General features: G+C 30.5%; 1 protein-coding gene across 1 annotated transcript in view; it reads right to left on the bottom strand.

Moving 5' to 3' along the window:
• The window catches only part of LOC142322597 (E3 ubiquitin-protein ligase UHRF1-like), a 39293-nt gene extending 29002 nt beyond the window's left edge, over positions 1-10291 (bottom strand). Inside the window, exons 1-2 of the mRNA XM_075361672.1 lie at positions 10086-10291; positions 9326-9496 (exon numbers count right to left, since the gene is read on the bottom strand). Coding sequence (XP_075217787.1) covers positions 9326-9496; positions 10086-10235 — 321 coding nt within the window. The 5' untranslated portion in view covers positions 10236-10291. The remainder of the gene's footprint in view (positions 1-9325; positions 9497-10085) is intronic.
• Positions 10292-16063: the final 5772 nt, after the last annotated feature.

The following is a 16063-nucleotide window of genomic DNA, read 5'->3' as shown; positions in this document are numbered from 1 at the left end:
AAATTCAATACTTGTCACATGACTCATAAATGATTTTAACTTATGTTTATCTAGTCGATTTTACTTTTCAGGAGTTTTTTTGTCAGATAAGCATTTTATACCATTTCGTTTATTTTTGTTTGAATTAATATTTTCTACCTTACTGAATCATTTCTTTTACTTTAAAATATGATTTTTTCACTTCTTTACCCTAAAATATAATTTAGACCTAAACTATTTTTATATACTTTTTTGTTTTATTTTTATAAAATATATTAAGTTAAGCAAACCAGATAGATATACGACGTGCGACAATAAAGTAATGAGACTGATTTTTCTTTGCAAGATGTGGCAACCCCGCAGCTTGCATAGGCACACCATCTTTGACCTTGGTCTATAAGCTACTTCTAGTCCAAGCAGCACATTGATGCAACTGCTCAGTCATGAGTGGTGCTGTAATAAGTGAACACGTGTTTGTGTCTCTCATCACAGAAATGAAACCGCAAAATATTGCGCCAACGGTATGCCATTTCTTTTTGCGTTAAATTAGGTGACATCAAGACGACAACTTGTGGTAAGCTTCAGAAGGCTTTTGGAGAGGAGGTTATGTCAAGAGCTCAAGTTTTTCGGTGGCATAAAATTTTTTAGTAAAGGCAGAACGAATGTTGAAGATGAAGACCGCAGTGGATGACCATCAACCTCACGGACAGATGTCAACTAGACCAGGGTGTGTGAAATCGTATGATCTGATCGAAGATTATCCGTGAAAATGATTGCAGAAGAACTCAACATCAATCGAGAAACGGTTCGTCTAATATTAACTGAAGATCTTGGTATGAGAAAGATTTGTGCAAAAATGGTCCCCAAAAATCTCACACAACAGCGAGAAACACAGAAAAATGTGGCAGCAAATCTGTTAGAGCAAACAGAAATCAATCCAGATTTGTTGAGCCGTGTTATCACTGGTGATGAAGGTTGGTTTTTTCAATACGATCCAGAGACAACGCCAAAGTTCGCAATGGTGCTCAAAGGGATCACCCAGACCAAAAAAAGCTCGCATGTCAAAGTCAAAAGTGAAATGCATGCTTGTGTGCTTCTTCGATTCCAAGGGAATTGTTCATAAAGAGTGGGTGCCCCCTGGACAAACAGTTAACCAATATTTCTACAAAGAAATTTTAGAAAGACTTCGTAAACGAGTTCTTCGTTTCCGTGCCAACATTACTGATAATTGCTGCATCACGATAATGCACCATTCCATACTGCTCTGTCAGTACAGCAATTTTTAACCTCAAAACAAATTTCAGTACTACCACAGCCACCTTATTCACCAGATATCGCTCCGTGCGACTTTTTTCTTTTTCCAAGAGTCAAAATGGCAGTCAAGCAACACCATTTTCAAACAACACAAGATGTCCAAAAAGCTGTGACGAGGGTCTTGGAGGTTATTACAGAAGATGAGTTCCAGAAATGTTACCATCAATGGTAGAAGTGCTGTAATAAGTGTGTGCAATCAGAGGGGAACTACTTCGAAAGAGACAACACTAAACATGACTAAAACAGTAAGCAACATTTTTTTCACATCAGTCTCATTACTTTATTGTCGCACCTCGTATTTATATTACTTTCTTTACTTAAGCAATGCAATTTAATCCCGGTTAGTTAATTCAACTTAAAGCTTTAATCCCAATTTAATTCAGCTTCATCCTCTAATGTCATAAAAAATTATTTAATTTTCTCTTTTCTTATAATAAAAAGTTATATTTATTTTACTTAATTTTTTAGTAAGTTACTGGTTTATTATTTATACAGTATGAATTCTTCCAAGTTTATATTGTTGAAATATAACAAAGAAATAAATATTCCAACAGAAATTATTTTAGAAGTTGCATGCATTATAACTCAATGTAGGATTTTAAAATCAAGTCTGGTTGAGTGAAAATGACGGTGTAGGTTGATTTTTTTTTTAATATAGAGAGCTTTGAAACATGGATTGTGTAATAAACTTCCACCTTTTCTGTGTATCTCATATTAGTACACTTGTGGTAAAAATTAATAACGCATTATTGACTATTATATACTAACAGTTCGCTTTATATGCAACTATACATTTGTGTATTATAAATACATGATTGCTCATTCAAATTAAGCTGAAAACAATAATAAAACAAAATTCTTTCAGATGAATTTGTATTATGCAATAACACATAATTGCTTTTCAATCAAAGTTTAAATCTTGGTGTGTTTAAACCATTTTATTTAAGTACATACATTATAGCAGCTTTTGTTTCAATGTATGTACATAATTTTTTTTTTTTTAATTTAATGTACAACACATTTCATCTTATTAGTTATTTTTCATGATTAGATGAACATTGTAAATTACCAAGATTGTCCGGAAAAGTAATTCATAACCAATCATGTGAAATGCTACCATTACATGACCAGAGAAGTACATTCAAGTGGATAATAAAAAAAAAGTTATAGAATAAACAGCAGACTTGTCAGTTAGTTTCATCTGCACAATTAAAATAAAATCTAAACAGATTGAGAGTAATGAATGCTTTTGATTCAGCACTCCTAAAAAATTAAATCAACCAAACAGAATCATTAATGTAGATTCATTTGTCTAACCTGCTATTCTTCATATAATAAACAGCTTTTATTTAACAGATAACAGCATTTCATCATTGTTTAAAATTAAAAGAAGAAATACTCAGTGGTAGCAAACCAGTAAGAAAAGTTCTTCATGCTTCCTTTTTTAATGGTGTAAAAACAAAACCAATTGAAAGATTGCCAAACTCAGTATTACACATTTTTATCTCAGGAGCATAAAATATTTTAATAAAGGCAAGCTAGATGTGTATATAGATGAAATATAAATATTCACAGAAAAAAAGGTTGGAAATCGCAAGAACCCAATACTGGAATTTCCATACCTATTTCCAAAGGATTTTGGTTAATATTACCTGCAGAGGGTGAAATGGAGTTCATTGAAAAGATGTAACAATATGGAAATTTGCTCTTTCCATGTGGAAATGAACTCCTGTAATTATTCAAAATGGATAAAAGAAATGTTTTAGTCAGAGTTAATTCACCACAAAGCATTCAGATACTACTAAAAAGATCATTCAGCAATCATAAACATTATGCAAGACTGGATGCGTGGAAAAAAATATTCCTTTTAATGACACCATTCTAAAGAACTAGAAGGTACAAATTAATACAATTTGGTACAATCTATATAAAGGAGCACAAATAGATGTAATATTATCTGAAGCTAGACACAGTCTCACATCTTCTACTCTACCATCCCAACTTCAACCTCATGTTATTAGTATGAGGTAATGTTACGTTTATGACAAAAGATGTCATAAGGTGTGTGGAAAAAATTTTCTTCAGTAAAAGTAACAAAGTTGAAGATATGTGATCCAAACCCAGAGAAGTATAAAAGGCAGTAGACAAGTAACAAGTAATTTGTATAAATAATGAAAATGGAAGTTTATCAAAGGATAATTCCACATCAGACAATGACTTTTCCGATTTTACATCTTTATAACTCAAGAGTTTTGGAAGTTACAATATCTTCAACTCTACTTTCATGGTTCAGCAGAATAATTATGATACTTTTATGTTAAATAATTAAATACTAAGTCAATTAATTTCAGCATTTTTCTTCAGATAACAGTATAATTACAGGCTATTATTGCATTACTAGAATTTTATTCGTAACTAATAAATTTGTTGACTTATTTTCAAGTCCTGATGTTTTATTATTTAATTCCTATAATATAATAAAATAGACAAAATATATAAAAATAATAGCACAGTACTTTTATAAATTTAAATTATTTTAAAATCAGAGTACAGACTCTGTTGATATATACTTTCAAGCTATATACAAGGTTTGGTAAAAAAAAAAATATGTGAAATTTTTTTCTCTCAAAAAATCTTTATTCGTAAATACTGATTTTGTCACCTTCAATGTACTCCTTTTCAAATATAATGCATTTGATCCAGTGCTTTTTACAATCTTTGAGGCACATTTGGAATGCAATTTCCAATATGGTATTTAGCACCTACAGCAATTCTGTCTTTATCTTTTCAATGTTGGCAAAATGCCATCTTTCATGGTTCTTTTCAGCTTTGGGAATAGAAAGAAGTCACAAGGGACCATGTCCAGCAAATACAGAGGCTGAGGCATGCATCATAACAGTGTTGTTTTTGGCAAAAAATTCACAAACAAGCAGTGAAGTGTGAGCAGGTGCAATATCATGGTGCAATGGCATGAATTGTTTTGCCACAAATCCAGCCGTTTTTTTTGGATTGCTTCATGCAAACACCATAGAACTTCCGGGCAGTAATCCTTATTGACTCTCTGATGATTCGGTGATTGCCCATAATCATTTTTTTCACTTTTTCGACATTATCATCAGATATTGATGTGCTGGGACATCCAGGATGGTCATCATCATTCCAACATCTTCACAGCCCACTTGGTAACGTTTGTACCACTTGTAAAAATTTGTTTTATTCATAGAAGAAACACCAAAAGCAACATTCAACATTTCTATTGCGGTGCTGCACTTTATTCTATTCTTAAAGCAAAACCAGAATGCAAATTCATAGTTCCATTTTTCCACAAATTAAAAATCACCAACCATATCAAAATACATGTAACCTTTTCAATAGCTACAATAAACTAAGCATCCAATATGGCTACCAATGTAAATATGCATTAGCAGCAAGTGCACCAACACACAAAACAAATTATAACAATTGGACATGTACAGCTTGGAAATTTTTAAATTATGCATATTTTTTTATCAAACCTTGTATATTAAAATAAGCATTATATCACATTGTTTTTTCCAGATAAAAAACCAACCAGTAATTTGGTGCATTAATAACAAGTTTGTAATTGTAAGTTAATACAAGTTTATTTTTAAAAACAAGATCATTCTTTTCAACTGCAAATTTCTTATTTTACTTGTTTAGTTTATAAGGGTTATAGTTTTTCAATACAAATCTTTCCTAATTTTTGTCATGGAAATAGTACATCTTTATATATAGTCTACATTGTAAAAGATACCTAGAACACAAAATCACAAATGAGTTATAACACAATACAAATAAATAGTGCTTTCATTAACGTAGGGCTGCTTCCTTACAGCAATATCTATTTTTCAAGGATTCAACAAACATTCCTTCAAATACAATTTTTATTTGATATTTATTCATCCTTATAAAAGTTATAATATACTATTTTCAATTTACAAAAATGAAAAAAATTTAAGGACAATATTTGCATGGCTTTCATAATACAGTATTATGGAAAAAAACCTTTGCACCTAATATTATAATCCAGAGTAACAAGTGTATAAAAAAGAAAATACAATCAAGCCCTTTAAAAAGAAGAATCTGTAATATAAGTCTGAATCAAGTCAACAATTAAATCACCTAAAAGATCATTCTGAAACTGTAAAATATTCTCATGTTTAACACATATAACAACCACATTGTATTTCATACAACTACCTCACAATATAATAACAGAGCAGATACAAACAAACATACTCATATAATAATATAACTAACAAAAAATACTACTTACATTATAGTATTCATCACTGGTGATAATTTCATCCGATTTCTGAAATCACAAATTTATACAAGCATATTTTTCAGCAAGTTAAACATTCTGCCAAAACACACACAATATAATAACAGTAATTGCTATTTTCCTAACTAGTCTAACTTTTTAAAGATTAACACTTATATATGAAAATACAACCTACAACCATGAAACTACTGTCAAGTCCTCTTTTATTATTCTAACAGGTTGCTCATTTATTAATTTTTATAAATAAATTTTAATAAAAAAAACACAAATATATGTTACATTAATTCGTTGCTTTACACTATCTGTTCCAGTTTTCATTGTAAGTGTAACTTGTGTAATCAGAAATAAGCACCTGAGGTACAAGGTTAGTGTTACTTTCTCTGACAGTGATGAAGTTCACTATGAAAGTGTATTTTGAGATCTTCACTCTAAAACTAAATATACCGAAGCATTTTGGTAAGTTAGGAATCCAGTATACAATGGTCATTTGGCTTGGTGAAGCAATAAGAAACCACTTACTACTTGCTTTTCTTAGCTTAACTTGGATAGCTAAAAAAAATTTTTTTTTTAGATAATGAAACATCATTTATAAAAAAAATGTTTGTTTACTGACAAAGACCATGCATGTACGCACACATTGTGTGTGTAAATTTTAATAAACCTAGAATTAATTTTTAATCAAAAAACTACTAATTAACTTTTGAAATTGTTTTTTCATCAATTTTCAGCCACTAGGTTCATAATGAAAGAGGAAATGGCTGACAGTCTGGTGTTCCTGTTTGTATGGGTCTGCTTGTTTTTTACCTTATATGAACTTTTATATTTTGGTGATTTGTTTGCAATAATTTTATTAATTCAGCATTAAGATATCATCATGTAACAATCCTAATTAAAGATGTATTCATATTAATTTTGATAGCTGAGGATTAAAATCTGTTAAAAACTTGAAAATATTACTTTGTTGTTAGCTTACTTTTTCTTTACTTCTACAACTCTTTGACAATTGTTCTTAGTAAAGTTTTTGTTTACAAATTGATTAAGTAGAGCCAACAATTGAAAATAAAATGTTGCTTTTTTGTAAAATGCTTGTCTGCACTTGCTAGCCTTCATCATAAACTGTGACTTGACTTTTCGTAACATTTATTATTTTCAATTATAAGCATTACTAAATTTAATTTTAACAGCTAAATTTTGGTACTCTTCCATTATGAGTCTAGAAACACTAGCATCAGTTTTCAACTGATTTCAAGGCCTGTAAATAATGTTCTGCATATAATTGAACATTTTGTAAATTAATTTTTTTTTTAATTAAAAATAAATTTTTTGGTACGTTTAAGTTACGAGTAAAAGCTGTAGGGTATTACTGAAAAAGATTTAATTTTTCCAGTTAGTATACATCTATGTAAGAAAAACTACAGTAAAAATTTTAACTTCAATATTTGACTGAACCAAGTTATAAATTTTCAAAATATGCACAAATAATCAACATCTGCATCTTAACCTATCTTAATTCAGTGTGCACTGAATATTCATGAAATTACTAAAACTAAATTAGTGTAAAATTTCAGTGCTGAATAAAATCCAAAATGCTCTATTTTTTATTTGAACCTAATAAAACCCAAAAAAGAGCCCAATTAAACTATCAGTGAGCAGGGTTTAAAAAAAACCTGTTTATGTCTAGAAAGTTTTGTGAATGATTAACTCTTTTGTTTAGTGGACAGTTTCCTGGCAGGTTTGCAATTCCTCAATATGGCCAATTCATCCAAATGAAATTAACTATTGATCCCATTTTCATATAATTTATTATTAGAGGTATTAAAGTTTGCGCACTTCTGACTGGCACTGCAACCAAAAATCATTCCTTATTTTCTTGGCAGTAACCACCAAACACTCTCTACTGAGGCAATATTGTTTTCATAGCATGAACACACACTCGTTAATTTCAACTAACATATTGGGGCTGCCAATTACCACTGGATTGACAATATTATGAGTAAAAATATCTTGCATATAGTTATTCAAGTCCACAAAAGTGTTGTGGTTGATTTCTAACTCAAGTACTCAAACAACTGATGCTGGGCCCTTTACCCAAACATAAATGAAGGATTCTATTTTCTGAAATGATAATTTAGAATTGGTCAGAATTGTATTTTAATGTAACTATTTAAATTCTGTACACCTCTACTTTGAGCACATTGTTTGATGATTAATAAGCAGCTACATATGGAACTGTATGAACGCATGCAGTATGTATGTACAGTGACTCACTATATTGATAATCATATAAAAATAATAACAAATATTAAGAAAACAACTAGGTAAATCAATAACTTCAGTATTACTACTCAATGAGTTAATACTCATTGAGTTAATACTCATTGAGTAGTATCTCATGCTATGAGTCTATTTAGCAGAAGCGTAACTAATTTTTTTCTTTCTATTAAGTTATTGGAAAGTTTTAAAACTATTGCATTTAATTTACAATAATTTAATTAACTAATACTTTTCATATTTTCTTATTAATATTTTACTAATTAAAAAATAAAGCTAGTTGGACTGGTAAGAAACTAAAAGCTAAAAAACTAAATAGCTAGACAGCAGAATAGCATGAAATTTTGAAGTCATTTAGCCTTAAGAATCTGTGGTTGAAATAGCTGAATGACTTCATGAATATACAGTGGCTGAGACTCAAATTCATCTCTTTTTTAAAGTAAAAAAGTAGTAGTGTTAATTTAAGTTACATATACCTTAATTATATTTCTGAACAATTTTACCACTTTTTTATGATATTTTTAAACAAGTTAAAATTCATTGATTTTTTTTTTTGCCTTGCTATCAACTAGTTTAACAATAACAAAATCCTTATAATCTGGATTTATCTTTTATATTTATTCATTCATTTACTTTTTTTAGAATAAAAATAATTGGTGCTTATTTCAACATGCTACTAATATTTGGAGATTGGGCTACATCTTAATGTGTCCAGTCATATTCACAAAGTCGGACTAATATACAACATACCCCCCCTTCACTGAATACAGATAGCACTAAAGGGAACAAATAATGTATTCTCACATATGAAAAAATAATAAGTCTATTCTAAATATAGGAACCTACCATGACATCATATAACTATCTACATGTATTAAAATTGTATGCGTTTATTAATTACATAATAATTGCCATTTCATTATTATTTAATTTAACATGCATACATTTTGACAAGATAGCGGTCCTTCAGACTAGAATAAACATAGTTTAGAAGCTTTTGGATACGATATTTCCAAAGTGCTGAGTAACAAAGGGCAGGTGTAATAGCCACTGCAGTTGCTAGACCTCAGACCTTTAGGTTCATAACTCTCAAGTACCTAGATTGAGCACTTAAACAAAAATAATTATATTAGTCACAATTGATGTGCTTCATTGCGTTGCAAGAACTGGACCACTGTTTAGATGACGTAAAAGTAGTAATAGAACAGATAGAAGCCACACTGAATTGCATTGATCATAAAAAAAAGAAGGAAAATGGAGTTTTTCTTTTAATAAACATAAATTACAAATGCTATTTATTTAGTAATAAAAATTGATAGTTCTGAAAAACCATTAAGATTTTTCAGATATACTCACATTTAAAACATTATTGTGTATAATTATAATTTAGTTAAGTATAAAGTAGAATTACAGCAATCTATAATCAGTGTTTATAATGTTCAAGAAATACTTCACCTCATTTGATGGTTCCTTATTCTCTTTATCAAAAACTGTAGAAGCATCATTTTCTTTATAGTCCTTAGCAGATGATTCTTTATCTGTATTATTCACATCTTGCTTTACCATTAACTGAACAACATCATTTAGATTTATAGCATAATCGAACAAAGTATGATCATTTTCCAGCTGGAATAAAACACAATATTATTAAGAGATTACTATGTATCAGAAATTAGAGAATAAAATAGTTTTATCAGTATAACTATCAGAAGAATAAATACTATAAAAACTGCAAGATTTTATCCCTACAAAATTCAAAGTACACTATCATATTTAGATATGCCATTAACAACTTATTGCTTCATAATAGGATGTTGCACAGTTCTAAATTATAACACCTTATTAAAGAATAAAAATCCCTTCTAACAGCTAAACAAATAATATATATCAATAAACCTTCACAAATATAATACTACAATCAAAAACTAAATCCTTAACATGTAACTAACATTAATTGAAATTTAATTAAACCAGCAATATTAAATTACAAGAAGTTCTTCGTTTAGTAGATGTAAAAAATGCAAAACCCTAACAATTGGAAAATAAAATGATTTTACTGAATTACGAGTGAAAGCATTGAACTAAATTCCAGACTTGATGGATACAAAAGATAAAACTCATAACTAGGAATACATTGTTAAATTAATAGTCAATTTCTTTCTTACAATAGTTCAGTAATGAAATAACAAAGCAATCAAAACGAAAGCAATCTTACTTGTTTGCCCCTGAAAAACAACCGCTGTTTGTCAACTGCAATTTCCAATTCTTCTTCGATCTTAAGTTTTAATTCCTCTATTTTTGCTGTTTTAGAAATCAAAACAGTAACTTTTTTCTTACCGTCGACGGTTCGTACTTGAATATACATTTTCCAGCTAATGTGTTTCACTTCCACAAAAGATATTCATAATAAGTTAACCACAATGCTACACAACAGCGATGAAACGACAAAGTGCGCCAAAATTACATAGCAGTACCAACATAACCCATATACCTTCAATAGTTCATAAATTTCGAATACAAAAAAGAAATAATTTTTATAAAACTAAATATTTTGCCCATTTCTTAAAATTTGTTCTTCCAAAGTTAGAAGAAAAAGCTTTTTTTAAATATTATAAGTTATTATTGTCTTATATTCAAAACTGTCATGAAAGTGAGTGATTATTTGGATCTTTGAAAGCGTCATTAATTTAAAAAAAATACAGTTGTCGCCTATCGTTAAGGGGTTAAGTTGATCAGCGAAGCAAAATAGGTGTGATCGAATACCATAGAGTTTAATAATGTATCTAACTAATTTCATTCCCATTGTGATTCACGTTGTTTTTAACGTAAATTAATTAAAAAATACATCTATTATATGTAGAAAATATGTTTCTAAAAGTATTTTACTGAATATTTAGTAAAATTTACCATAGATCTCTTGGTAATGGTGTGTGGGGTTTGACACATCCCCCATTTTTCTTTTAATATTTATTTCACATACATTATGATTTACAGTCATGGCTCAGTGAACCTTCCCATAACTTCTGCTAGAGTGTGTTAGTAACGATATTTTGTTTCCAGTGTTTGAAGAACAGTTTCCAGTTAGAACTCGAGTTGAAAATATTGTGTTTCATTTACCTGGTGTTGTTGGTGCTGCCAGAGAAGCAAAGTCGTTAAAGAGTGTTTTGATCTGTTTATAACAACAGATATGATTGATAAGTTTGGTAACTTGCACCACCAACATTGAAACTGATTGTAAAAATGATACTTATGCACATCATTATGCTGTAAAATCATGTACTTTTAGCAGTATTAGGACTCTTATACTTGGCAGGCATACATAAAGCAAGTTGTGGTAACTTAGAAGAACTGTATGCATCAGACACTAGCAAATTGTGTTTGGTTATAAACTAATATGTCATTTCAGCGTTTTAGATTCCTACTAAGATGTTTGTGTTCTGATGATCGTAATACTCGAGTAACTAGGAAAGAGAATGATAAAGTTGCACCCATTAGAGAAATTTTTGATAAATTTGTTTTAATTGTCAAAAACACTACTCAGTTGGTGAGTACTATACTGTAGATGAAAAACTGGAAGATTTTTGGGGATGTTGCTCCTATGTATACATGCCAATCCAGCTAAATACAGCATAAAGGTTTTTGCATTAGTAGATGCCAAGATGTATTATTTCAAAATTAGAAGTGTATGTTGGACGACAACCAAATAGTCCATTTAATGTTAGTAATAAACCAGATGACATTGTTGAAAGAATGATTCTTCCGATTTCAAAATGTGGAAGAAATATAACAATGGATGACTAGTTCACCAGTTACGAGTTGTCTCAAACTTTGCTGAAGAAACCCAAGGTAATATTAATCGGTACACTTCGCAAAAATAAATGAGAAATTCCTTCTATATTTCTTAATGCTAAAATTGAACCATTTTTGGATTTCAAGAAAAGAGAATGCTAGTGTCTTACATTCCTAAAAAAGGAAAAGTTGTTTTATTATTATCAATAATGCATAATGATGATTCTATTGATAAATCATCTGCTGATGCATTTAAGCCAGAAATAAACACATTTTATAATGTTACAAAGTGTAGTGTTGATGTTGTGGATGAAATGTCAGCTACATATGATATATCATGAAATAATAGATGTTGGCCAATGACACCCTATTCTTTTCTTTAATGAATGTGGCAGGAATAAATTCAAAAATAATTTTTGAAGCAAATAATAAAGACAAGATTGTTTGCAAGACATTTCTAAAGGATTTAGCATACCAGTTAATAAAAATTCAGATACATGAAAAACAAAATGTAAATCTTCCATGGCAATTGGCAACTGTTGTCAAGTGTTTTGCATCACTTACCTTGTCAACAAGTCATCCCTCATCGAAAACTTTAAAGAAACAAAGTAGTTGCCTGAAATGCCCAAGGATAATGGATCAGAAGAGCATGATAAAATGCTGCAACTGTGATGTACACCTCTGTATGGAGCATAAATAGGCTTACCATATGTTCGGGATTAGCCCGGACAGTCTTGGTTTTATACTGCTGTCCGGGGTTTGAGAATTTTATGACTGATGCGGATTTTTTTTTTTAATTTTAGACCTATATGTGCGGCATAACATTTTTAAACATTCTGTTATGGCCATGCATCTCTCAGTCGACCTTGGAGCAAGCACTGACATTAATTTTGACGGAGGCGTGGCTACCGATCTTGCTGCTACCTTTTACGTAGTGATATGGCAACACAACAGGGGCAATGTGTTTGTGTAGTTTTCATGTGTGAAGTAACTCATCTACATGTTTTTGATCATTTTATCTCTATTCGTTTCTTGTCTCATCGTTAGGCAATAGGCAAAAGAATATGTGTGTTTAATATTAACCTGCAACAGGAAAACAAATTTTTGTAATGTGTAATGACAGTAATAATGAACTTGTTTATTGCACACTATGTACTGTAAACTTTTTTGTTGCACATAAGGGAAAGGGTGATATTGAAGACCACGTGAAAACAGCTAAACATAGGAATGCTATTAATGCTACTGCTTTAGCAAACATAAGAGATTTTTTTTAAAGCCAAAGATGGGAATAATAACAATGATCTGGAGTGTGCTGCTGAAGAAGCTACATTTTTGTACCACACTGCTAGACACAAAACTTGGTTTCAAAACATCAGACTGCACATCTAAACTGGTTAAAAAGTTATATGACCCAAAATTTTCATCTGCTAGAACCAAAACTGAGGCAATTATTGTTAATGTTATTTTCCCATTTATATTTGATAATGTATTGTGTTCTTTGAAAATAGTAATGATGGATAGCTCAAACAGAAGTGAAGTAAAACTTGTTCCAATTGTTGTAAGATATTTCATTCTGGAGGAGGGAATTCAAGTTAAACTTTTAAATTTCTATGAAGTGTCAGGTGAAACTGCTCAAATTTTGACTGTATTTTTTTTTTGCAGTGTGTAAAAAATACAAACTTTAAGAAAAGTTGGTTTGTTATACTGCTGATAACACTAACAGTAATTTTGGTGGTGTGAACAGAAAGGGGAATGAAAATGTGTTCAGAAAAGTTCAAAATGATATAGATAGTCATATTTTAGGAATTAGTTGTTCAGCCCAAATTGTACACAATTCAGTACAAAGAGCATGTGATTCTCTACTCCTGGACATAGAAGTTATTGTTATTTTCACATATAGAGTAATGCAACTTAAAGAGTTCTGTGAATTTGTGGAAATAGATTGCAAAAAAGTATTATCTCATAGCAGCAGAAGATTCCTTAGTTTTTTACCTGCAATAGAAAGAATTCTTTCCATTTTTGATGTCCTAAAATCATACTTCTTATCTTTTGACAAATCCTCAAAATTATTTGATTTTTTGAAAATCTAGAAAGTGAACTATTTTTGAGTTTTAATATGATACTCTACAGATATTTAATAATATAGTTCTGAAATTAGAAGCTAATACTATGTGAGCAACAGAAGCATCTCAGACATATTCTGAATTAATTTTTCAATTTCAGGAAAGAAAAACCCACAAATTTATACCATCTTCTGCCAAAGATTGCTACGACTTAAAGAAAATAATGATGTTCAGGAACAAAATTTCTTCTCAAGCGTAGACAATTAAAGCGTAGAGTTGTGGAGAACCAGTTATGATAAAGTTACCCACCGGGTTGGTCTAGTGGTTAACGCGTCTTCCCAAATCAGCTGATTTGGAAGTCGAGAGTTACAGCGTTCAAGTCCTAGTAAAGCCAGTTATTTTTACATGGATTTGAATACTAGATCGTGGATACCGGTGTTCTTTGGTGGTTGGGTTTCAATTAACCACACATCTCAGGAATGGTCGAACTGAGAATGTACAAAACTACACTTCATTTACACTCATACCATATCATCCTCATTCATCCTCTGAAGAATTATCTAAACGGTAGTTACCGGAGGCTAAACAGGAAAAAGAAAGAAAGAAAGTTATGATAAAGTTAACCCACCAGGTTGGTCTAGTGGTTAACGTGTCTTCCCAAATCAGCTGATTTGGAAATCGAGAGTTACAGCGTTCAAGTCCTAGTAAAGCCAGCTATTTTTACACGGACTTGAATACTAGATCGTGGATACCGGTGTTCTTTGGTGGTTGGGTTTCAATTAACCACACATCTCAGGTATGGTCGAACTGAGAATGTACAAGACTACACTTCATTCACACTCATACATATCATCCTCATTCATTCTCTGAAGTATTATCTAAACGGTAGTTCCGGAGGCTAAACAGGAAAAAGAAAAAAGTTATGATAAAGTTAGTAAGTTTCAGTGGCTAAATTTATGAACTGAAATTACCTGGTCTGATTTAGAAGAGAGTGCACAAGTTGTTAATGAAATTATAAAATATTCCATAAATGTTGATGACTCATTTGATAACCAAGTAATTCAAAACCAAAGGATAGATTGTGATTCAAGTTCTGACAAAGTACCAGATACTATTGAAGAGAAGTGGAAAGCAATTTTTAAGGTTTCAAAAGACTGATATTTCAAGTTGTAATATTTCTAAAATGGTTGAGTTTGCAATTTCTTTGCCTGCGACATCTGCTCCAGTAGAGAGAGTTTTTTCAATTACGGGGAACATTTGGACTGCAGGAAGGGGTAGACTTTCAGTACCTACTGTTAAACATCTGCTAAATGTTAAAATTAATTCAGAGATTTCTTGTTGTGAATTTTATGATGTAATTAAAACAAACAAACCATTTTTGAAAAAAGTCATGTCTAGTGAAAAATTCAACAGAATAAATAAATTTAACGTTTCAGTAAACTGTTAAGAGTTTTTTTAAGTAATTTCAAAAATATGTCCTGGGTTGGAACCAAAAAAATATGTTAAGCCTAGATATATATATATCAATATATATTTTGCATATATATTGTTTTGTACATATATATATATATATATATATATACAGTATATCGATATATAATAACAAGTATACACCTGACCACTACGAGACATGTACTAATGAATCAGGACTTTCCGCTAGTGGTTGGTACATTCCAGTGCGAAACTAACAGAGATGCACACACGGACACACATACAAATGCCATTTAGTAGGATAGGACAAAGAAATAGGACATCAGGTGAAAAGTGTTCACATACTAGTTAAGAAAAACATGGGTAAGTGAAAGACAGGTTTAAATATGAGATTAATCTTGGAGAGCAGGCTGAAGAAAATCAGAACTGCCTGCAGGGCATTTGTGGTTCTTGAGAAGGCATTTAGCAGTATGGAATGAGATAATATTTTTAATATTGTGGAAAATAATGTTGCAGTATTGGAAAATAAATATTACCCTTAATTCTCATTAGGATCAGACATATAGGTTAGTTAAGGATTGAGGGCCAGAAAAGCAAGTTCTGATTAAAAGACTACATTAAAACCCAATTGTTTATTTTATTCTTCAATTACATTGATTTGACTGATAATGCTTTGTACGTATTGACAGTCTATTAAAATCTAGTGTAACTACATACATGATTTTTTTCCCAATGTTCAATCTAATACTTGGCAAGTTTTGAGAATTTTTTCTACTAGTGCTATTTAATGTCAGAAGCTTATTTTTTTATTTTTTATAGTGAAAACTTAAAGCAGATATAATACAGATTTGTTTTATTGACAGAGGTTCTTTAACAGTATTTCTTCCATTATGTTATTTTTTTAAATTTT

The sequence above is a fragment of the Lycorma delicatula genome, chromosome 4, assembly GCF_047948215.1.
Source record: "Lycorma delicatula isolate Av1 chromosome 4, ASM4794821v1, whole genome shotgun sequence".
Lineage (NCBI taxonomy): Eukaryota > Metazoa > Arthropoda > Insecta > Hemiptera > Fulgoridae > Lycorma > Lycorma delicatula.
This window is presented reverse-complemented; position numbering and strand designations above follow the sequence as displayed.